Raw genomic sequence first — 24512 nt, 5'->3', positions numbered from 1 at the left:
TCAGCACAACCCTCCATTAGTATGCATCACAGCAGTTACCTTCTGCCTGCATTTAGAACTCTGCCATCTCTCTGCCTTCACCTTTGCAACTCATTTACTTCTTAACCTGGATTTTTGACCTCTTGCCTGTCTGGATTCCTGGTACCCTGAGACAACAAGATATTACGTTCATTTGTGGATACCATGCCTTAAGAAGGAAATTGGCAATTGGATTGCACCCACGGGAAGACAACCAGAATAGGGAGGGTCTAAGTATCTGGTCTTTGAAGAATGGCTGAAGGGAAGACTAAAGGAAGAGGTAATAGTTGTGTTCGACTGTTAAGAATGTAGGAGGCAGTATGCCAGTCAGAGAACGGTACATAGGCTGTGGAACGTGGCAGACCTAGGTTGAAATCTGGTTTTATTACTTTGTAGCTGTGTGACCCTAGGAACTATCATTTAACCTTTCCATGCTTTGGTTTTGTCAGTTGTAAAGATGCAGGGATGTTACAAAGATTAAATGTGATAATCCATAAGCTCAGGGCCTAGTGCATAGTAAGCGCTTAAGAAATGGCAGTTGCTCTTATCAAAATAAGAATAAAATGATAACAATAACAGATTTGTTGACATGTGTCATTGATTGGTATTGAGGACTGTGTGTGTGTGTGTGCGCGCATGTGTGTGTGTGCGTAGAGAGGAAGAAAAGGGCGTAAGGAGTGGAGAGGAGAAAGGAGGAAAGGAGGCGAAGAAAGAGAAGGAAGACAGAGAAAGAGGGAGAGAGAGAGAGGTATTTTGTGCTTTATTTGGGAAAGTAGAACTGGGTGAATGGGGTGAGGCTAGGCTATGTAAGTAGGTGGAGAATGACAACATGCAGAAAGGTGTGAGGCTGAAACTTTGCTTGTCTCTCAGTAGAGTTCAAATCCAGCCAGTTGAAACATTCATAATCCTCTGAGGACAGGCCCTTTTCTCCTTTTCTTGGGGAATCCCTTTACCTCTTAAGCCCTTTAGGACCTTCCAACGTTTTCCCACCTTCCTAGCTATCTGACAACTCTTTAATCTTTTCACAGGGTTCTTGCTCTAATGAATGCGTATTTCATTGGAAACAGTTGTATTAAAAATTATTTTTTTCAGGCCCGTTAGTAAGTCACTCTTTCAGCAACAATATTGTCAACTTCTCAGAGGCGAGATCTAATTCTGCTTCTTTTAAACCCCACCAGTGGCCTAGCACAAGCTAGCAGTGGAGAAAGCTTAATAATTGCTTGTTGACTGATAGGATAATTGTTACAACTGCCTATGTTCCTGTCACAACCTTCGAGAGAAAATAGAAAGGTCTGTTAGAAGGCTGTTGACTTCCAGAGAGTTACTTGGGAACTGAGTAGGGAGTTTCAGGTTGAGAATGGGAGACAGCAGGAGTTTATTGAACACTGGCAAGAAGGTAGGGACTAGTTGCCTCAAAGGGCACCCAGAGCTATTATCTCATTATCTAAGCTGAGAGCCACAGCTGGGCCAGATTCTTTCATCTCTGTGGGCTGTGCCCATTGAAGCCAAGGAGAGTTGTCAGGTGCACGAGAGTCTGGCTGCAGTTCTCAAGTATGTTGCTGTTCTGGGGGAAATGTTAGCACCACAGAGAACTAGGTCACTTGCACCCAGAAGATAAGTCTAATAACTGGAAGAGATGGCCACCTCCCTGGCATGGTTTTAGGACTTTCTATATAGGAAGGCATGTGGGCAAAGGACCTCACAAACTGGACTCATGGTGCCTGGAATCCCAGAATTAAAAAGCTACACCTTGGATTATGGTTCTGTATTCACAGAAGGCCTTTGCCTGAATAGAAATTTCTTCTTCCCTGGATGCACTAACCCATCAAGTTTTTAATAGCCATAGATAAATTAGCATGAATAAATTGGTCAGCTGAGCTGTTGTCACTAGCAGAGAAAGACTATTAATCAGTGGGAAGAAAATGCAGGACAGGAAAGTTTTTATGAAGGTGTAGAAGCAGGTTGAGACAGAGATGTTAAGGTTTTGCTCCTGCCAGGGAGGGCAGGTGTAAACATAATGCCATAGTAAGGAAAGAGGGTGTCAATAGAGAGGAGAGGGTACCGATAGGGCAGACAACACACTTAACCTCATAATTTTTTCAAAAACGGTTCTTTTATGTATATAGCACCAAGAACGTAATTTTCAACTTTGTATTAATGAATCAAGGTAGCATTTTGGAAACTGACAAACTGCAAACCCCAAATCAGACTTTCGTCTGCAGACTGAAATAAAAGCAGAGTCAACAAAGCCCTGAATTCCACTCAATGTTTCATAATTTTAGAGAAAACTTTACCCTGGTTGTGCTACAATTCTTTTAAATGACCTCAAACGTTTAACCCATTTATCAGCTCCCCACTCATCCCTGCCCTTATACCGTAGAGTCACATCATTTGTATATTTAGCTTATGAATGTAATTATAGGTGTTCTCTTCTGTTTCTCTTTCTCTTCTATCTCTCTTATATAATTTAAAATATTCTAAAATTATATTTTCAATTGTAATTTCTCCCTGTAATTTTTATTACTAAAGCAAGAGATGATCATTGCACAAAACAAGAAAATACAGAATACTGAATATTTTAAACAACTGTACCAAGTGATTGGTATGATTTATAAATTGGGCCTGCTTTCCCTCCCTCCCTCCCTCCCTCCCTCCCTCCTTCCCTCCCTCCCTTCCTCCCTTCCTTCCTTCCTTCCTTTCTTCCTTCTTTCCTTCTCTGCTTTCTCTTCCCTTCCTATCTTCTTTCTTTCTTCCCTTCCCATTCTCCCTCCTACCCATACCCATCCTTCCTTCCTTCCTTCTTTATTTTTCTTTCTTTCTTTCTCTCTTTCTTTCAGTCCAGTGTTGAAAAACAGACATGGGCTTATTCTTGATGAATCACTAAAGGAGGTTGGAAAACACTAAGTAGGCACACAGGCATGTGCTATGTACTAGGGGAGACACAAAGTATAAATCTAGGGGCTAGCCAGTTGTTTATTATCACACTGGAGAGAAATGCTTGGGAAGGTATAGTATAGAGCATAGCCAGTGAAATAACAGCAGAAGGCAGTTATATTCAATGCCAGATTAATGACATGGACAGAAGGGTTCTGTGGGTGTTTAGAGGTGGGCAAGATCTCTGCTCCTCAAAACTAAGTCTCCTCCTGTCCAGTCACCTCAGTAAATGGCATCACCATCTTACCCAATCTCTCAAGCCAAACATATAGTAATCATCCATGAATCCTTCCTCTCCTTCACATCCCACAGTCAATCTGTCCCCAAGTTCTGTCAATTCTGTCTCCAAAGTATACTTCAACTCCATCTCTTTTTCTCCATCTCCAGCTTAGTCCAAAGCTGCCATCATTTCTCATCTGGACGACCACAATGGACTTTCAATTGGTTTCCCTTCTTTTTTACTTGCACCACACTCCATTCTCTACAGAAATGTAGATCATGTGACTTCCCTGCTCAGAATCCTCCAATGACTTCCCACTGCAATTAGAATAAAATTCATACTCCTCAGCATGGCTTCTGTTTATACTCTGTGGCTATGATCTGGCTCTTGTCTACCTCTACAGTCTGCTCTCAGGCCACTTTCTACCTACTTGTTATCCTTTAGCCACACTGGACTTCTTTCAGTTCCTCAACCATACAACATGACCTTTGCACTTGCTATTTCTACTGCTTGAAACTATTTCCCTCTACTCTTCACATGCTGCCTCCTTCCAATCCTTTGGTTCTCAGCTTAAATGCGCCTTCTCAATGAGGCCATCACTGAACATCCTTTGGAAATTAAGTCTTATCCATTATTATATGTCTATTTTTCTCCTTCATAGCACCTTATTTAAATGTGCAATTGTTTTATTTGTTAATTTACTTGGTTTTTGTCTATCTCCATCATTAGAATGTAGGTTTATAAAGCAGGAGCCATATCTAACTATATCTATGTGGTTTTTATTGTAGCCTTAGCATCTATTGCATTAATGAATAATTGTGAGCTAGAGTGGTCAAGGAAGGCTACCTTGGGGAGGTAGAGTTTGAGGCGGGTTTTGAAAATTGGAAGAATGGGCATGATTACCATATCAAGATGAAGGAGAGAATTCCAGGTAGTAGTAAAAGTACGATTGCTGAGGCAGGCATGGTTCTGGTGCATTTAGGCAGCAGTGGAAAATGGGAGCTTCCTACAATGGGAGGTTCTCATTTGGTAGCATAGGGAGAATGGGTTTCTTAGTTGGTTGAGGCATAATCATGCCAAATCTTGAAGAATAGACTGCTTTTTTCAATATGGGCAATAGAAAGCCATTGAAAATTTTGGAACAGGATCCTAGTACAGTAATGTAAGAAGGCTTTTCAAGGGGTAAATTAGTGTAAAAGTTTATGGGAAGTACTTCTTAAGCAGAGCGGATTAGTCCCACCAGCTAAATGGCTGCAGGGGGAAAATATAAAGTTACATGAGTCAGAAAGCTTTCTTTGACTCCAAGACCATAGACTTGTCCAAACTATTTAGTTAGACGATTAGAGAAAAGATGCAAGGGTAAGAAATAGATAGATGGTCTTTTCCTCCCGTTCTTCTAGTAGAGAGCTAATGAGCAGAGAAGGGTCACACTAGATGAGGATAAAATTCATTAATTGTGTCTTCTGCTTTTGAATAAATGAGAGGTACAGTGTTGGTGGAACCAATATTTAGTTTTTAAAATGTTTCAGGAGAGAAGTTGCCTGCCTTACAAACTTCAGTTCTGAAAACGAAATTGATATGGACTAGATTATGCTGTATACAGTACATGTATACTGTTTGGACAAAATGAAATTTATTAAAATTTGGCAAATTATGAATTAGAATATTCAAGCTATTTTGTATCTCAGTCAGACAGGGCTCTACCTGAACACACAGTGTTCCTTCCTGGCCCTGCCATTCGTTTGTTCTCTTTTCTCCTCCCAAAGCCCTATCTCCCTTCTTTCTTGCAACCCACAACTTATCTATCTTTCAAGGCTAGCTTCTCTAGCAAGCTTTCTCTGAAAACTCTACTTTTCTGGAGTGCAACCTTTCCACAATTCTTAAAGTATTCAGAGTATACAGTGTAGCACTCAATTTGATGTTGTTCTGTGTTGTTCATGAATTGCTTTATAAGTATCTTTTTCTGTACACACCCCCTTGAAACCATATTATATATGTATCTATCACAGGATTGGAGACCACCATTGGCGGTTGATAATGGCTTGTAGAATGGATTGACTAATTAACTGATAATATATAAGTTAGGATTAGTAGCAAGATACAAAGTGTCAGTATCTGGTCTAATATCTCAAAAAAAATCACAGAATCATAGAATATAACATTAAGAAGGAACACATCTTAGGTGAGGAGGCCAAGTCCAAGAGCACGTCAATGAGTTGGTCAAGGTCAACTTGATAGTGAGCTAGTTAGTGACAGAGCTTGGACTAGACCTCTGGTCTTCTGCTTCAGGTTCATGAAATTTGATGACAGTTTGGAGGTAAGTACAATAGGGAAATACAGGCCTAAGTATTTGCTATTAAGATTTGATGATGCAGCAAAATGAGAGTAAAGTGAAGAGTGTTCTGGATTCCCAAGAGCAAAATGGCTGTTCAAGTTAAGTTACTTAGAAAGACCTCTTCTCTGTGTACCTCTCAGGCAGATAAGCCTTTCATTTAATCCTTCTGAGTTTAAAAATTCTGAGTTAGAGAGAACCACCCCCAGCCTATAAACAGAACCACAGGCAAATGAGTGATAAAGTAACATTGTCTTCTGGAATGTCTTGGTGATAGAATCCCTTGGTTTTACTGAGGCACCTGTCAAAGACACCTGGATGTTGGAGAAGCCTGATTAGATGAATTATGATGTGTGTGCTCTAGCAAATTAATCAATAGACCTTACTGTATATTATTTAAGATCAGACTCTTAATTTCTGAGCCTGTTTTAATAGAGTGTATCCTCAATATATTGTCTCACTATTAGAGGAGACTGGGCATGTTTAGGGTGGTATGGCCGTAGACTGTCTCACTATTTAAAACAAAACAAAACAAAACAAAAACAAAACAAAAAATCAATCCCCAAAGCCCAGTTTAGCTGTCTCACTCATTATTTCTATCAGATAATTGTTGAGGCCTGCTAAGCTGAAAACCTAATGTGATGTGATGGAACAAGTCCTGGAAGCAAGAGACATTGCTACCAGTCCCATTTTAGTGGTTAAACTGCTGTATGAAAAAGCACTTGGACTTTAGCTATCTCATCTATGAAATGGGGATAATTACAGTTTCTGACAGGATTAATTTTCCAAAACTTTCCAATTTAAGCCTCTCTCTACTTAGATTAAGCTGCTTTTACTTCATACATTTTAGACCAGATAAAATTTTTGACGGGGGAGGCGTTCTTTTTCAACAATGGTGACTCAACCAAGAGGGTATTCCAAACTGCTTTTTCAGGGAGGGCCTACATAGCTTGAAAAATTAGGTTCTAAAATTACTATTACTTTTATTTTTTAATCTTAATCTTTGATTTATTTGGAATATTAAATACAGTTTTAAAACGGAATTAGATTTTATTTATTGGAAGCAAAGGGCACATGAGCTGAGGAAGTTTGAACACAATTACATGAATATCTAAAGAGGAGATCAGGTGCCTCTTCTTACCTCGTTCTGTGTCATAGAGGTACACAAACTTCTCCCACTTGTAATGACCCAGAAGACTCAGAATAGCGCCCTTCAAGGCTGGGCGCATCTGGATGACAAACTGCACATCTGCGTCAGTGGGGAAGCTAGGCGTAACAAAGGATGTGTGCAGGGCCCCACAGAAGGAGGTCAGGGTGTTCATTGACATCTGGTCATAGAATCCAAAGATGGCATACACCCCTCTCGAGAACTGGGAGCAGACTGCAATGAGAAAAAGAGAAAAAGATTCAATAGCTCCATGGTCCTTTGCTGCAGCTTGTAGGGTTAGAAATACAATGTACAATTAGGCCCCAAATTGCATGCCTCAAAAGAAAGAAGCCCCTGAAAACCCAGTTACCCAACAGGAGAAGAGTAAGAAAGGGAAGAGAATTAATTTGATACAAGTACACATTCTCTATGTGCACAATGAGCTGGAAACTAAGAAAATGTGGGAAAAATAGAGGTGAAGTTTGTCTTACTCCCTTTCAAAACCCTCCCCGGCTCATCTCCAAGGCATTCCGTGCTCTTGTACTTCTACTTTAGCTGCCCAGGGGCCTCTTAGTGTACTAATGCGCCCATCAAACTACAACTACAACTGTTTTGTGTACCACCCTTCATTCCTTTTTCTCATAGGTGACTGAGAATTTAGTAAGACTAGCTGCTAATGTGTCTGCTAGGGAATGTGTTACCTTTCAGGTTACATAATGCCTTAGCCACAGTTATGTTATTATTAAAGCCCTTAATGTGGGCTATTAATTTAGATGATTTAAGGCTCTGGGCAGGCCATGGGAAGACTGTCCTTTCAGTGCTCATTGAGTCACAGGGGTTAGGTGGCTGCCTATTCTGCCCATGTGTAATTGGGAAAGTTCTATCTTGATCCTTTTGCATGTATCTTATAGACTCCACTAGCCCACATGTAGAATTTTCACACCCCCCTCACAGTTGTCACCTTTCCTTCATTTCAAAGTGGGCCACATCGCTGCCTCTTCTCTCTTCTGGCCCATAAGAGCTTAAAAAATGTGAACCAATTTTAATATTAGCTTCAGTAGAACATAATTAGCAAAGCAAATCAGCTACAACAACACTGTGGAGCATTCACAAAGTGGAAATGATCTTTAGATTATCTGCACCACTGCTCACTTCCATTCATGCAAAGCAGACATAACAGGCATAATGTGGTGTGATTTAAGGGGTCCTGCATGGTCTCCCTTACTTACTAGAAAATCCTAAATACCACTGTTAAGTTTACTTCTTCAAGTGTTTAAAAGAAGTCTGTGGCCTGGGAGAGTGATTAAATAGAATCTTATTTAGCAGTTACTGTGGTAAGATAAATTAATGTCTGATTAGATGCAAGGATGAGTGGGAAATCAGATGGGTAAATTTTGATGGGGATGAGTGGGTCAGAGAAGAGAATGTGTATGGGGTCTGGAGTCCTCCCTGAGAGGAGAAACAGTGAAGACATTGGGCGCCAAAAATAAAGAAGGTATTGAAAGCATGAAGGCAAGTGGAAAACCAATTTAATTCATTTCTTGACCCTGTTGTGAGAGATAGAGTTCTCAGTGGATGTAGTATTTTGCTTTCCCTGCATTTGATTCGAATCTATGTTGATTAGAGCTGTTCTCCTTTTGTCAACCAAAGTCATTAGCCATTGGCTTGAGGGTAGCATTTCAAAAGTGATTATCAGTCACTTAACCATCTCCATCATAGGAGACAATAGTCTTCAACTTGAAGAATTCTAAGTGACCCTCAGACACATGCACAGGAAAGGTCTTTATATTAAAAGGAAAAATCCCGTCGCGGTGGCTCACACCTGTAATCCCAGCACTTTGGGAGGCTGAGGCAGGCAGATCACGAGGTCAGGAGATCGAGACCATCCTGGCTAACACGGTGAAACCCCGTCTCTACTAAAAATACAAAAATTAGCCGGGCATGGTGGCGGGCACCTGTAGTCACAGCTACTCGGGAGGCTGAGGCAGGAGAATCGCTTGAACCTGGGAGGCAGAGGTTGCAGTGAGCCGAGATCGTGCCACTGCACTCCAGCCTGGGCGACCGACAGAGTGAGACTCCGCCTCAAAAATAAACAAATAAATAAATAAAAGGAAAAATCCAACTAGAGTGAATCTGGGGTACTTCATGACAAGAGCCAGAGGGAGTACCATACTCAGAAACAAAAGGAATGTCTTGATCATCACCAAGGGTGATGCTAAGAAAAGTCCCATTCTCAAATTAATCCTGTAAGTGGAGAGTTTTGCAATACCAAATCAAATCTTGGCCAGTGCACATAATGTTCTGCACAAAATTGACAATAATAATGATAACATCCAATAATAATGATAATAGCCATTGATAATAACAGCCAATAATAATGAGAATAGTATTTAGCCAGGCACTATACTAACTACTATACAAATATTTTTTCATTTAATATTCTCATCAGCTTTATGAGGTATTGCTGTTATTCCTATTTAATAGATAAAAATTATGAGACCAAAAAACTGTTCTAGCTATTAAGCAGAGGAGCCAGAATTTGAATCTGAGTGTGCTTGACCCAAAACTCACACTCACATGTACTCAAATCCAATAATGTTATTAAAAAGTAACTATCCTCTCCCTCTCCCTCTCCCTCCCCCTCTCCCTCTCCCTCCCCCTCCCCCTCCCCCTCCCCCTCCCCCTCCCCCTGTCCCCTTGGTCTCCCTCTGTTGCCAAAGCTGGACTGTACTGCCGTGATCTCGGCTCGCTGCAACCTCCCTGCCTCGGGCTCCTGTGATTCTCCTGCCTCGGCCTGCCGAGTGCCTGGGATTGCAGGCGCGCACCGCCGCGCCTGAATGATTTTTGTATTTTTGGTGGAGAAGGGGTTTCGCCGTGTTGACCGGGCTGGTCTCCAGCTCCTGGCCTCGAGTGATCTGCCCGCCTCGGCAGTCTGGGAGGTGAGGAGCACCTCTGCCCAGCCGCCCCGTCTGGGAGGTGAGGAGCGCCTCTGCCCGGCCGCCACCCCGTCTGGGAGGAAGTGAGGAGCGCCTCTGCCCGGCCACCCCGTCTGGGAAGTGAGGAGCGCCTCTGCCCGGCCACCCCGTCTGGGAAGTGAGGAGCGCCTCTACCCGACCGCCCCGTCTGGGAAGTGAGGAGCGCCTCTGCCAGGCCGCCCTGTCTGGGAGGAGAAATTCTTCTGCTTTGGGATGCTGTTGATCTATGGCCTTTCCCCCAGCCCTGTGCTCTCTGAAACATGTGCTGTGTCAACTCAGGGTTAATTGGATTAAGGGCGGTGCAAGATGTGCTTTGTTAAACAGGTGCTTGAAGGCAGCATGCTCTTTAAGAGTCATCACCACTCCCTAATCTCAAGTACCTAGGGACACAAAACACTGCAGAAGGCCGCAGGGACCTCTGCCTAGGAAAACCAGAGACCTTTGTTCATGTGTTTATCTCCTGACCTTCTCTCCACTATCATCCTATGACCCTGCCATATCCCCCTCTCCGAGAAACACCCAAGAATGATCAATAAATACTTAATAAAAAAAAAAAAGTAATTATTGCCCCACATGAGATAGGGTTTCCAGGTTTAGCAAATAAAAACAAGATTTTCAATTAAATTTGAATTTCAGGTAAATAATTTTTTAGTATAAGTATGCATCAAATTCATAATACACTAAAAACATAATTTGTTGTTTATCTGAAATTCAAATTTAACTGGGCATCTTGTATTTTATCTGTCAACCCTGGAAAGAACCTCTCCTTACTAATAATGGTCATGGGCTGGAAGACTAGAACAAGCAATCATGGCCCTTCAACCAAAATGATTCAAAGGGTAGCTGGTAATTCTCAGATCCATATCAACTGGCAAAAGAAAAATTAGGATCCATGAATCCTATACAAAAATAATCTCATGGGAAAATGCAACATATTTTCAGCAAGGAGAACTCCAACCTGACTAGATTGTGGGCAATAATTGAGGGGGAATATAAACTTAAAAAGAAGGAAAACTATAGCCATGATCCACTTTCAGTTTCACAAAGCTCTTGAAATAGTGGAAGGAAACAGAAGATAAGTGGCAAAGTTCTGGTTAATTAAAAAAAATCTTGTATTGCTCTTCTAATCATTGACCTTGAACTCGGGGTGCAGAATTAATTAATCATTGTTAGCTCATACACAGACTTTTAATATTTTATTTATTGCATTTATTTATTTATTTAGACTATAATGAACACCTATAAAGCCATTACCCAACCTGAGAACTATAACATTACTGGGAACTTACTTTTATCTATGTGGTCCTCCTCTAGTCCATCTCCCTGTATTGATAACACTCCTCCCTGCTACCCCTGCCCCAGGTAACTACTATCGTGAAATTTGTATTTATTATTACCTTGGTTTTAAAAAAATATACAAACACATACACCTAAACAATATATTATTATTTTTGCTTGTTTTAAAGCTTTATATCAAGGGAGTCATATTGTATATGTGAAACCCAGACTTTAGTAAAACTTTATGAGTTGTCTCCAGGAAGGTGAACCCAGTGAAATCTTTAAGCCTGTATATTATGACAAGAAGAATGAGACAAAAGAAGAACTTATAAAAATGTGTAGGGAGCCTGTGTGAGAAAACCCACTGAAATTTAAAATTTCCAAACTAAGCATACAGCTCTGGTTGTGACTCAGACAAGGGACTCAGGAATATTTATAGATCAGTGGCAATCCTCAGGGAATAATATGCTACCGTGGTCCAAAAGGCAGATCCACTGTCTTTTGGTGGTGGACATCAATAAGAAGAGTTTTAGGTGAAAATCAGGAAACATTTGACTCCTTTCATATAAAACAGAAGTACAACTGTCCTGCAAATATTGACCCCTGTGCTTCACCCACTCCAACATAGACAGACATCAGTAGAAGGCCTGTGGAGGATTAGCCCAATGGGGAAGACAACTGCCATATGAGGACAGTGTTAATGGCCTCTGAAAGAAGCTGGGGCATGGGGGACCTGTGAAGGGCCTTTCACAGCAGATCCTAGGCCTGTTCCTGGCTGTCAAAAGTAGGGTTGAATGGAACACTGAGTTGACCCACCCACAATGTCTATGATTTTAGATTCTTAGAATGTTTGAGCTAGAAGGAACTTAACTATTTTTTATTCACTTGTTTCTCAAGCATAGTTTTTAGTGGTGAAATCCTTTCTCCAAATGAAATTTTATATGGAAAAGTTTATTTTACAAAAGAGACAGTGGAGCTCTTCTGATTGAACAGAGTTTCACTGGTCTGATGTCTCCCTATCATAAAGAAACTATGACACAAAGGGAGGGAGTGTCTTACACAAGGTCACACAAGAATTATGAACTAGTCTCTTAGAAAAGCTTTATTGGCATCTCCTCACCATCCCTACTCCAGAGCTATCTTTTGCAGTGTGGGTCAGGATTCACCTGCGTGAAAGTGACTTACCTTCAATGCCTAGCCCTCAGACAAGGTAGCATAGATGGCTCTACCAGGGGTTTCCCATGATTCATCTGCCAGCTGCTTCCCTCAGCTCCCTCCAGCCCCAAATAACAGCAGTGAGAGCTGGTTGCAGATTGGTGATCTTTTGGGAGTCATGATTCTTTTGGGGGATGTCTGTTTCCTTTATCTGAATCCTTAATGAAGCACACCCATTTCTTTTTTTCTTTCTTTCTTTCTTTTTTTTTTTGAGATGGAGTTTTGCTCTTGTCACCCAGGCTGGAGTACAACGGCCCGATCTCGGCTCACTGCAACCTCCGCCTCCCAGGTTCAAGCAATTCTCTTGCCTCAGCCTCCCAAGTAGCTGGGAATACAGGCATGCGCCACCAAGCCCGGCTAATTTTTGTATATTTAGTAGAGATGGGGTTTCTCCATGTTGATCAGGCTGGTCTCGAACTCCCGACCTCAGGTGATCCACCCGCCTCAGCCTCCCAAAGTGCTGGGATTACAGGAGTGAGTCACTGCGCCCAGCCTCACACCCATTTCTTTATCTCAGAAGACTGTCTGGTAAAATGGTGATGGAAGAAGTGTTTGTCTTGGCAATCTTATAAAGTCATAAAGTGCAGAGGGAAAGGCAGCAACTTCATAGACAGGCAGATCTTGGTTCCAATCATGGCTCTGCCAGTCGTAAGCTGTGTAACTTTGCGCAAGTTATTTGACCTTTCTGAGCCTCAGTATAGGATGGTTATTACATAGGCAGGTTCTAAAGTTAGACCATATAGGTTGAAATCCTGTATCCTTTACTTATTAGGCAAGTTACTTAGTATCTCTGTGCCTCTGATAGAGTTTCTTCATCTGTAAAATTGGGATAATGACAGTACCTGTTTCAGCATTGCTGTGAAAGTTAAAATCCGTTCATTCATGGGCAGCACCTATAACAGTGCTTAGCATATAATAGACATTCAATGAATACTAGCTATTTATTCATTCATCAAATATTTATTGAGTGTCTACTATGTGTCAGGCACTGTTATAGATGTTGGGAGATACAGGAGTGAAAAAGATCCTGTCCTCTTGGGACTTACAGACTAGTGAGGGGAAAATACAATAAATGAGACAAATAAAATATGACGTATATCGGCTTCACCTCTCTCTCTCTCTCTGCGTACTTTGCCCTCTGTTAGCTCTGTTGTGTTATCCTCCCCACAGTAACCATTGCCCTCTATCTCATACCAAGTCCCAGGATATCACTTTCCATCTCTTTCACTTTTCCTATCCATTTCTTCTTTCCTAGTCTCACTTCTGGGTGGTAATGGGTTAAAGAAACTCTGCTAATTTGGCTCAAGAAGATGCCATTGTCCTCTGTCTCTTCCCTCCCTATGTAATGCCTTTGTGCTGGTGAAATGCTGTCCCTACCTGGGGCCTCTGTGCCTTCTCAGTGTGAAATAGCTTGGTTGTCTGCCTCGTAAGAGTGCCTGTTTCTGTATATTCCCAGTAACAAAATACCAATTTTTTTCTCATTGAAGATGTCGTTTCTGACTACATTCTGGATTCCTGGGGACTCTAGTGTAGCTCCCCAGCTGCGTTCCCTTCAATGGTGAGTGGCAAGCAAGGCTGGAGCCAGCTGTCACGCTTTTATTTATAGTCCCCGAGTCTGTAGGGTCGAGACAGGTATTGTTAATGTACAGTGTGGCACCTAATTATACCACCCATATTCCAAAAGGCATCATTACAAAAATGTCAAACAACTTGATTACTTCAAAGTTCAGAATAACAATATTGCATATCATTTACAGAACACTTTTCATACCTTTTGAATCAAGGAGGAAAGATGGAAACTGAAGTCTCTTGCTGATTTAATGATCGCATTTAAAGCAAGCAGGAAGACGAAAAATATAGCTATGAAGAAACTCATAGAGCTACATCACAACAAGGTTCTCCAGGTAATTCCTTCATAGTACAGTGAAGTCCAGTGGATCAAAGAAACTTAGAGCTAGGAGGGACCTTGAGAGATCATATAGTCTGGTGCTTTCTAAAGCTGTGGTATTAGTAATTGGTGGAGTTACCAGTGTAAGGAAATAAATAAAATGTATGCTGTGTTCTGTTGTGTGTTGGAGTAAGGTAGACAACTCGTGGGGTTTTTTTTTTTTTTTTTGGAAAGACAGTCCTTTTCTCTATATAATTTCTACTCTTTAGTGCTATATGTAGTCTTTATCTTCTGAAATGATGATGTTGATGATAAATGATGATGTCTATCACATAGGAGATATATTTATATATATATATCTCTTATGTGGGTAGACAAAATAATGACTCCCCAAAAGATGTCCATGTCTGCATCCCAAAGTCTCTGAATTAGGTTATACGGTAAAGGGAAATTAGGCTGTAGATGGGATTAAGGCTGCTAATCAATGGACCCTAAAATATCAAGATTATCCTGGATTATCTGGGTGGCCCAGTGTAATCACAAGCTTCTTTAAATGTGGAAGACAGAGGCAAAACGAGAGTTGGTATCGGAGTAATGTGACATGGGAAAGACTTGCCTGGCCATTGCTAGTTTGAAAAGTGGAAAGAGGCCACAAGCCAAGAAATATGGGTAGCCTCTAGAAGTTGAAAAAGACAAGAAAACAGGGTCTCCCTTAGGGCTTCCAGATAGGAACACAACCCTGCCGACACACTGGTTTTAGCCTGGTGAGACCTGTACCAGACTTCCGACCTACAGAACTGTATGATAATAATCTTGTGTCAATTTAAGCTATTAAGTTTGTGGTAATTTTTTACAGCAGTAAATAGAAAGCTAATACATTTAACATAGCAAAATTAAAAGGTTGGTAACTCTCTGGATCAATGTACACCTGCCCTACCTTTTCTCTCCTAAAATATTATTAATCTGATAAGTCCAAAAGGTTGGAAATGAATTATCTAGTCCAAATTCCCATTCAATACATGAGCCACCTTCTGTGAGGTCATATTGCCTCTCCTTGAATCCATCCAGTAACAAGGGAGCTCACTACTTCCCTTGAAGGGCAGCTCTGATGGCTAGGGAGCTCGTCCTTAAATTGAACCTAATTTTACTCGTTGGGCCTCTTGAGTGCCACACTGTAGTCTCTCTATGCTGCCTTCTTCCTGTCAGGCTAAACGTCTGCTAAGATTCCATTTCCTCCTAAATCCCTGCCACCTCCATCAACTATCATTCTAACTCTTTTATCACTATTATTAATGATGGGATAATAAAGATCTTGCAGTCTTCAGCTTCTGGAACCTAGTTTCTGTTCCCATCCCTCTACTGAACTGCTCTCTCAAGTTCGATGATGACTTCTTCACTGTCAAATCCCCCTCTATTCGTAGACGTTGTTCAAATTGATTGCTGAGCCGCATTTGATATTGTTGGCTAAATCTTACCCCTTGAAACTCTCCTCTCCGATTTCCAGTGCATTCAACTCTGCTGGCCCTACCTCTCTTACTCCTCCTCTTCAGTTTCCTCTGTGTCCACCTCCTCAATGAGGATGTGTTTCAAAGATTTTGTCCCTGGCCCTCTTTTCTCCTCACTTTAAATATGGTTTTTTAAAATTCAACAAATATTTATGGAGGACCTGCTATGTGCCAGGCAAGGGGATCTAATCTCACTACCTCCGTGTGGATGACTTCTAACTAGATACCTGTAGCTTCAGCCACACTCCTGAGCTCCAGAGCCACATTTCTAACTGCCCATAAAACAGCCTCACCCGGAGGCCCTCAAGGCATCACAAACTCAGCATATTATTTCTCTATGTTCATCCTCCACCTATGTGTCTGCTCCCGTTGTCCCTGTTTCTTCTAATGCATTGCTCTTGTTCCAGGAACCGAAGCTAAAGTCTTTTTTTTTTTTTTAATTTAGCAACACAGAAAATATTTATTGAATGTGTGCTATATTCCAGGTTTGTGGTGGATGCTAGGCCTATAATGGTGAATTAAAGAATGGTGCTCGGTGCCTTCATGGAGCTTACAGCCTAGCTGATAGGGCTCTCTGTAAACTCTGAATCCATTCAACCAAATCATTTTAGCTGTTTTGACAGTTCACAGCAATTGCCATGTTTGGCTCAGTCACTTGTTCACCCAAGCAAATCATTAAAACATATATAAAGTTATAACTAAGAAGCTAAAGTCTTAAGGATCATGATTGCCTTTGTTCTCTCCCTCATTTCCCTATACCATTCTTTTGTAATGCTTCACCAATTCTGCCTCTAAGGTACGTGTATCTACCTCCTGTTCATTGTCAGTTCAAGTTCTCATTCCTTTTCTCTTGACTGAGAGTAGTCTCTTAACTGGTCAATTGCTTCCAGTCTTTTCCCAGACTATTGAATACTGCTATCAAATTACTGTTCCTTCTTTCTGTTTCAACAGATCATCAAAATATACTCATCCCATCTCCCATTTCTGCAAGAACCTACTCTGTGTATGAACTGTTAATGGATTAATAAATGAATCTTTGTAAATGGGTCAGTTCAGGGTTTTTCAACCTTGGCAATATTGACATTTTGGTCTGGATAATTCTTTGTCCAGGGGCTGTCCTGTGCGTTGTAAGATGTTTTGCAACATCACTGACTTCTACCCTCTAAATGCCATAGGCACCACTCCTACTACCTGTTGTGACAACCCAAAATGCCTCAGAACATCATCAAATATCCCTCAGGAGGGCAACATAGCTCCTCTCCCACATTGAGAACCAAAGGTTTACCTTATGAATTCCTCCTTACAAAGAGCAAAACCTTAATCCAATGAAAATGCATACATATCTAGAAAATCCCAAAGGAGTTACTTTAGCAGTAGAAACTTAAGAAGGGTGGATATTTTGGACTCTTCCAAGCCTACCATACAGGCAGCTATCTTCCTGATCCTGCCCTTTAATGAGTTATTTGTGTTTAGCCTGGGGATGTAGGAGAGGGGAAATTAGATAGAGGATGGATATGGTGGGGTGAGTATAGGGTAGCAGTCAGCTCATACCTTCCCTGGGTTCATATAAATCATCATCCCTCCCCAATGCCCTTTGGTCTTGTGTCCTGGTAACCACAGTGGGTCCTTTTAGGTTTCAGAGTCAGAACAGTGTGTCAGCCCCATTCTCCAGCTAATGATTGCATGGTTTAATTACCATCTTGGGGTTAATTCCTTTGAACATTTTGTTCAGCTCTCAAGAGCATACTGCCTTCTGAAAGTCTAACTAGTTATTTTTGCAATTACATGGCATGTATCTAAATGCTGGCAAAGAAAACACTTATTATCAACATTTCATCCTACTTGAATGTAACTGCTAGCAAATGCAGGCATTAATATATGAACACACGTATTTTGGAAAATTCATTTTGCACATGTAAATGTAAATCATCCTTCCATAGCAATGTCAGAGATGATGGGAAAGGTGTTGAAATGGGTTGGGCTAAGAGGGTGCTTTTTAGGCCCTTTTATATCGAGATAATATGGTTAAGCATTGGGACTCAGGAGTCAGGCGTGGGCTTTAATTTTTTGCTTATTCATTCATTAAATAAATTTCAGGTTCCTAGTGTGTGACAGTGTCTGGGTGCTGAAATATGGTGGTGAGCAAAACAGACAAGATCTCTGCCTTCATGGTGCTTACAGTCTAGTACTGGCAGTAAATATGATAAATATGAATCAAATAATCATACCAATGTGTGATTATCATGTTCTAACTATGAATAGGAGAATGTGTAGGATGCTGTGACTTCATGACAAGGTGGTTTTAATTTAGATTAGGCCAGGGAAAGGTTATCTGTGGACAAAGCATTTGAACTGACACCTGATGGTAGAAGAGCACCCTATGCAAAGAGACTAGCATGTGACAAGGCCCTGAAATGCATTGATGCATTTGAGGCACTGAAAGAAGAAGACTAGCCTGGCTGGAACATGGCCAGTGAGGAAGAGGATAATGCAAGTTGAATCTGGTAGAGGAGGCAGGAACCAACCGTGGAGGACCTTGTTGGATGTTGGTAAGGAATTTGTATTTTTATGCCAAGGACTATGGGAGGAAATATTAGAATAATTTTGATCATGGGTATAGCATAAACTGATTTATATTTTTAAAAGATTTTTCTTGCTGCTGTATGAAGAGTAGATTTAAGGGAACATCAATGAAAGTAGGGAACACCTTTGAAATGTTATTACTATAGTCTAGGTGAGAGACAATAGTGGTTTGAATTGTGTTGTGGCACTGAAGGTAAAGAGTTTTGGAGTTATTTTAAGGTCAAGTTATTGGTTAAATAGACTTGGGCTAGCTACTTAGATGCTCCAAGCCTCATTTCCATATCTATAACAATTGGTATAATAGTACCTACTCCATAGTATTATTGTATGGATTAAATGAATATGTGTAAAGTGCTTATGACTTTCATATCGTCTGTGCTCAATTGATAAGTGATATATGTTATTTATATTATTTTAAAAATTATTTCTCAGTATGTTTGCACTGAGATGGGTTTTTATACAGTTCAGCCCCTAATTGGCTTATACGACCTTGGGCCGGTCACTTCCCTGGGCTTCAGGTCTGTCATTTGTAACCCAGCAATGCTAACACCTGCTCTACCCACCTCACAGGTTCGTGCAGAGAATAAATGGAAGTAATAGCTAAATTTATCCTTTTAAAAATTACAAAAGTTCCTGAGTATCAATGAGTAAGTAATATTGGTACTTGGCTTCCAGTAATCATCATCCACATAACAAATCAATCCACAGAATTGTCATTCTTCACAGCCTGTCTCTGTCATCCACATATCTCCATCAATCATCTAAAGTAGTCAGGGGCTTGTCTTGACTTGCAACTCATTTTACATGGGGTTTAGCAGGACTCTTAATTGAAAAAATAATTGATCCAGTAATCCAGTCACAGTCAATGAAACAATTTTTAAAGCTGTGCAGGAAAGTGATGAACTCTTATGATGTCTTTGAATCAGCCCTAAGGTTTGTCATGGACAGATAAGAGCTACAAGTTTGATACCACATCATATAGTATTTGAAAGCCATTTTCTTTGATTTTGCAGCCCATGCTGAGCAGGGAGAGGGTGAGATGGGTCCCCAAACAAAAATTATTCTCAAAAATGAACTAATAATTGTCTGTTTTATTTTCTGTAGGCTTAAAATATTTCATAATTAAAGCCAAAACCATATATAAGTAATAAAATCTTTAGATCCATCATCAGTCAAGAAGACATGCCTTTATTTCCCACTTTATTTGGATTCCTTAGCATCACATTCTTAATGTTGTGATGGCCTCAGTCACCTCCTCCATCTTCCTAAAAAATGCAACAATCCCCTCTATAGCTTAATTGGCAGGTGGGTCCATCCCCTCTTGAATACTTCTGATGATAGTGAACTCACTACTCTTCAAAATAGTGCATTCTACTTTGGGATGGCTCTAATTATTAGAAATTTCTTAATATATTGACTGCAAATCTACCTCCTTGTAACTTTCACCACCTGAGGATTATTTTTTCTTGTCTGAAGTATGCAGAAACTATCTACTTCATCTTCAAATGACAGGCTTTCAAACATCTGACAATATGCATCCCACCTGTCAATGCCTTCTCTTTTTCAGCCTATCGCCAACTGTTCTTCAGAGATCCCAGGCTCTTCACCACTCTGGCCATCCTTCTCTGGATGTGTTCCAGTTTGTCAAATGTCACCCTTAAAGTTTGGTGTCCAGGATTGAGCACCACACTGTGAGTAAGGTTGAACCCCTCCAGAAGACAGGGAACTGATACCCCTCCCCACCCCCCAGTTCTGGACTAGAAAACACATATCTGTCAATGCTGCTGAGTATGGCATGGCTTTTTAAAAAATAAAACAAAACAAAATAAAACAAAACAAAACCACAACAGCAAACAAACAGCTCACCATAGACTTCCATGGAAACCACTCCTACTTTGTGGTTTTGAAATTATATCCCAGGTATATTAAGAAACTTCTGCCAAACCAGGCTTCCCCCAACCTTGGATATGTGCTGTTGATTTTCTGTACCTAAATGTAGACTTTTGCTTTTTAAAAATGTCCTAATGGTTTTGACTCGGCCTCTAGGGATCATTTTTAATCTTGATTTGTTTAACAAGTTTATTAGATGTCCCTCCCAGTTATGCATCATCTGCAATTTGGTCAGTCTGCTTCGGGTAGTATAATCCAAGTTATTGACAAAAATGCTGAAGAGGACAGGGCCAAGGACAAAATTATTGGGCATGCTACTTTATTCTTCACCCCTATACTTTTCAGGATGACAATAACTAGATAATAAATAGTCTGGCTAAAGTTCTTCAGTGTGCTCCAAATATATTATATCTTTAACACATTCACAGTTTAGGCAATATGAATGATTCTTAACACTGACTTTGGTTCTTCACACACATTCACAGGCCTAAATCTTGGGTAAAAAATAACCGGAACAATTTTCTTCTCTCCTGGGTTTTATCATCTCTGACCATGTATCTTTACCATTTATCATCAAGTTTTATGAAAAGGAAGTAAAAAAAAAGAAAAGAAAAGGATGCTGAGAGGAGAGAGGATGATCAAACAGAGAAGTACCTCTCTGGTGAAGAATGAGCCACCAGAAGAATTGGGAAACTCCTCTTTTCTACCGAATAACTCAAGCAGTGTGTTATTACCTAAGATCAAAATGCTGATTCATTGCTGTTTGTTGTTAGGAAGCAAACGGCCTACCCATTTTACAGGTGGAAAAATTGAATTAATATCCGACCCTAGGGTTCATGGTCTTCAGCATCCATACCTGCTAGAAGACTTTAAAGCAATTGTAAGCAGCCTTATGAAATTTCCCAAATGCAATCCTGATGGACAGCAACTCTTGAAAAGCCATCTTCACAATACCCAGGATTGGTGTACTCAAAACAGTTCACCTTTTTGCTGCATTAAAAATCCATACAACCTGAGTTCCTTCAAATATGTCTCAATAGCCTGAAGAGCAAAAAAACCTATTTTCCATCAAGGAAAAAAAAGGCAAGTTAAAGTTAAAGGCATTTCTTCTAATTTGAATTCAACCAGTTGGATTTTTAAAAGTAATTGCCCAATCGTGGTTTGGGAGGTTGTTCTGGCTCTGTGTAAAACTTTGTGCCAAGGAGGTCCACGCTGAGATGTCCATCTGACAAGCGTAGGGTTTACATTCAGGCAAACCTCAGTGGCCCTTGCAGGATGTTTCAGGGTTGCACTGCTCTCTATTTGAAAGCTGCTTTGATTGGGAACAGACGGTCTAGCTCGAATCTAAGAACAAAGCCCTCTGTAACCAGCTCCCACAAATCCCCTACACCCCTTTGTCCTAAAAGAAGGACAACCCTTTGAAGACAGGCATTTTAGGTCTTGGGGCTAATCTAGAAAAAGATCCAGCTTTTTAACAAGGGCACCAGCGAGAGAAAGGTACTTGCTCAAAATGTGTGTCTTATGTCTATTAACTGTCTAGACCTGTCTTGTCCAGTTTGATAGCCACTAGCCACATGTGACTACACTTTTCTCAGTTATACTAGTCATATTTCAAGTGCTCCATAGCCACATGCAGCTAGTGGACAGTGCAACATGGAATTGTCCATTATCACAGACAATGCTAGTTGAGTAGGACCTGTTAAAGTTACCTCCTGTGCCTACCCACCTAAATGTTTTAGATTCTAATCCAACCAGTATTTATTAGTTACTAACTGTTTTAGGCATTGTACTAGCAACTTTCATACTTTTTTTGGAGGGGAGGAGGGCATTGTTTAATGACTAATGGAAACTTCCAATTTGTAGGCAGAGTAGATAGTGGCCTTGTAGTGTGGTTTGAGGGTCCCTAGAAAGATGTCCCATCTTCAGTTTCTCTTCTCCATTGACTACCACAACGTTTGAAACATCCACCTTTTTTTGGCTAGCATGGCAAAATTCCCTATTAAATTACAAATGTGGTCTGGAAGAGAAACATGCGGTATTTCTCATGACTACTTCAGTATGAATTGGTTTGTCAGATTAGTTCTGACGAGAACCAGGCACTGAGGAAACAGGACACAGGTCAGATAAAATTTTGAGGGCCGTTAGTGACAGTCAGGAAAGATCTGAGTCTTTTAGTTGTCCTCTAGGAGAATGAGTCTCCAGTTGGGGATACCTCTGCATGGGGACCTTTTGGCATTTGAACACAGAGACAAAGGGGAGGGATAAAGTTGCTAACAACAAACCCTGTCAACACCGCCATTTGCCAGGCATAGATTCTGATATTCACTCTGTGTTTTGATCAGACGTGTATGTTCAATCAGCCTCTAATGTATGTGTATCAATTTGGTAGATATTTTAAATTAAACATTTATTGAACAGCATCAAGTACTGTGCCAGATGCTGGAGATATACAGAGTTCTACTCTCAAGTTCCCTTTCATATGACCTCCTGCTAGGGAACTCATAGCTGGTCCAGTGACAGCATGACCACACCTTTCCTATCCATTTATCTTTTCTCCCTGAATGTTGCCTAGAACCCACCTTCATCACTTTTATCCCAGTGCCTGTTTTTTGAACCTCCATTCTGATTTGTTCCAGGCCAGAGTCTATGATCGATAAGAGAGAAAAGAAAGAATAAAGGAAAACTAATCTTTCTTCCCTTTTCCTACAATGTTTTGCAAATTGCAGGATACAACCCATTAGTGGCTTATGAAATCAATGTAGTGAGTCATGACCTAGCATTAAAAATAAATGAAATAGCCTAGAAAAATGCCAAGGTGCATCTTTGTAGTAAAGGTACGTATTGTTTCATTGTTTCATGAAACATGTTTTGGGTTTGAAATACATGCGTATGTGTTATGGGTCATAAAATAAAATGTATTTCTTTACTACCTTATGCCACTGTAGTTCCATGCCCTGTCCCAAGCCTAGTACTGGTTTGATCTGCAACATTTGTGTCCTCACTGTTTATCACCTCCTGCAGAGGACCCATCTCATTCTTTTTCCTGTTCTCACAATCCATCCCTCCTCCCTAGGCCCTCTGAGCCTCCATCTGAACTCATCCCCACCACCCAGCTGGAGTCACATTGAATTACCAACACCTGGGGATGGAAGTTGATGGGATTTCTGCTCCCACTGTCTCAGATGGGAGTGCTTAGGGAACATGTGTTACTAAACTTTTGAGTTGGGAAGGTGAATGCATCTTCCCACAGAAACATGAGCATGCAATAGAGTTAGGTTCAGTGTTGTAAAACCGTTCAGTTGTACCCTGGGTCTTATGTGCTTTAACAAGCAGCTCTGGTATTTAAGGCCACCTGTGGGCCAGCCAGATAACACATCTTTTAGAACTCAATCCATTTGCAAGGTGGGAAGAGAAACCACTGGTGCAGAACATCATTCAAATTAATTCCTACTTTAGCCTCTTGCAGCAACACGGAACAGCTGAATCCTCTTGCATGGACCTTGCAGATGCTCCTTTAGTGGCTTGAAAGTAAAACTGTTTTTCCCAAAGTACCTAACTTGCTCCATGGGGTGGAATCTGACTAAAAATAGCTAGAAATAGCTAGAATTAAGTAAACACATGCAACTCTTAGAATGTAGTTTCATCTGCAGACAGAATAAGTAGCCCCTCTAGCACTTTGCTGCTCAGTCATGTATTAACTTGTAACTTTTATGTGCTACTGATGAATACATCTGACCACATCAGAGTGGTCCATTTGCTCCAAGAGAAAGAGGAATTGGGCTCTGTAATTCTCTTTGTGTGATGTCACGCAAAATTAAAGGCTTTGTATATTCAGGTAACAATGGTATTGCCTGAGAGAAGCTGTATACTCAGTTATAAAAACACTCAAGTAAGTCCTCAGAGGTTGGCCAAGGACATGTGAGTGAGGTAACTGAGCACACTCTGTCTTATTTTAGATATTGGAATGCAGTGACTGGGCCCTAAGCTCTCCATTGCCTTTCAGATATAGTCCAAACTCTTCAGTTTGGAATTTACATTAAGAAAACATGAAGCACAGAATCTGTACATAATAGGTGTTCAATAAACAGTAGGTATTTGTTTTCTACCCCATGGCTCTCTATATTTAGGACTTAGGATCTAACTAAAATTGTCTTCTACAGGTCTCCTGTAGGAACTTTCTGCCCTAGACTAGTGGTCTTTCTATGCCTCAGGTACTTCTTATTCATTCCTGCTACTGAGCATTTTCTCATGCTGTGTTCCCATCCTGGAATGCCATTCTCTAAATCTCTGCCATTCCAATTCTTGCCCGCCTTTCAAAGCCTGGCTGATGCTCCCTGCTCCATGGAGCATTTGGTGCCTGCCTTATCCCCCAAGAAATCTATTATTACTGTGACTGCCAGCAGCACTTGGCCTGAAGCCCCCATTTTGGCATTTGATCATAGCATGCCTGGACTGAGTTGTGGCCTGCTTGCCTCATGTGTGTAAATGTGAACTTCATCAATGACTGAGAAGCTTTTGAAGGCCCAG

At 40.8% G+C, this 24512-nt stretch overlaps 1 protein-coding gene across 3 annotated transcripts in view; it reads right to left on the bottom strand.

Moving 5' to 3' along the window:
• The window catches only part of GRIA3 (glutamate ionotropic receptor AMPA type subunit 3), a 306145-nt gene that overhangs the window by 226913 nt on the left and 54720 nt on the right, over nucleotides 1-24512 (bottom strand). For all 3 annotated transcript variants that reach the window (XM_063660409.1, XM_063660408.1, XM_054471451.2), the window contains one exon: nucleotides 6646-6885. In XM_063660409.1, the coding sequence (XP_063516479.1) occupies nucleotides 6646-6885 (240 nt within the window). The remainder of the gene's footprint in view (nucleotides 1-6645; nucleotides 6886-24512) is intronic.

This window comes from Pongo pygmaeus, chromosome X (assembly GCF_028885625.2).
Source record: "Pongo pygmaeus isolate AG05252 chromosome X, NHGRI_mPonPyg2-v2.0_pri, whole genome shotgun sequence".
Taxonomy (NCBI): Eukaryota; Metazoa; Chordata; class Mammalia; order Primates; family Hominidae; genus Pongo; species Pongo pygmaeus.
This window is presented reverse-complemented; position numbering and strand designations above follow the sequence as displayed.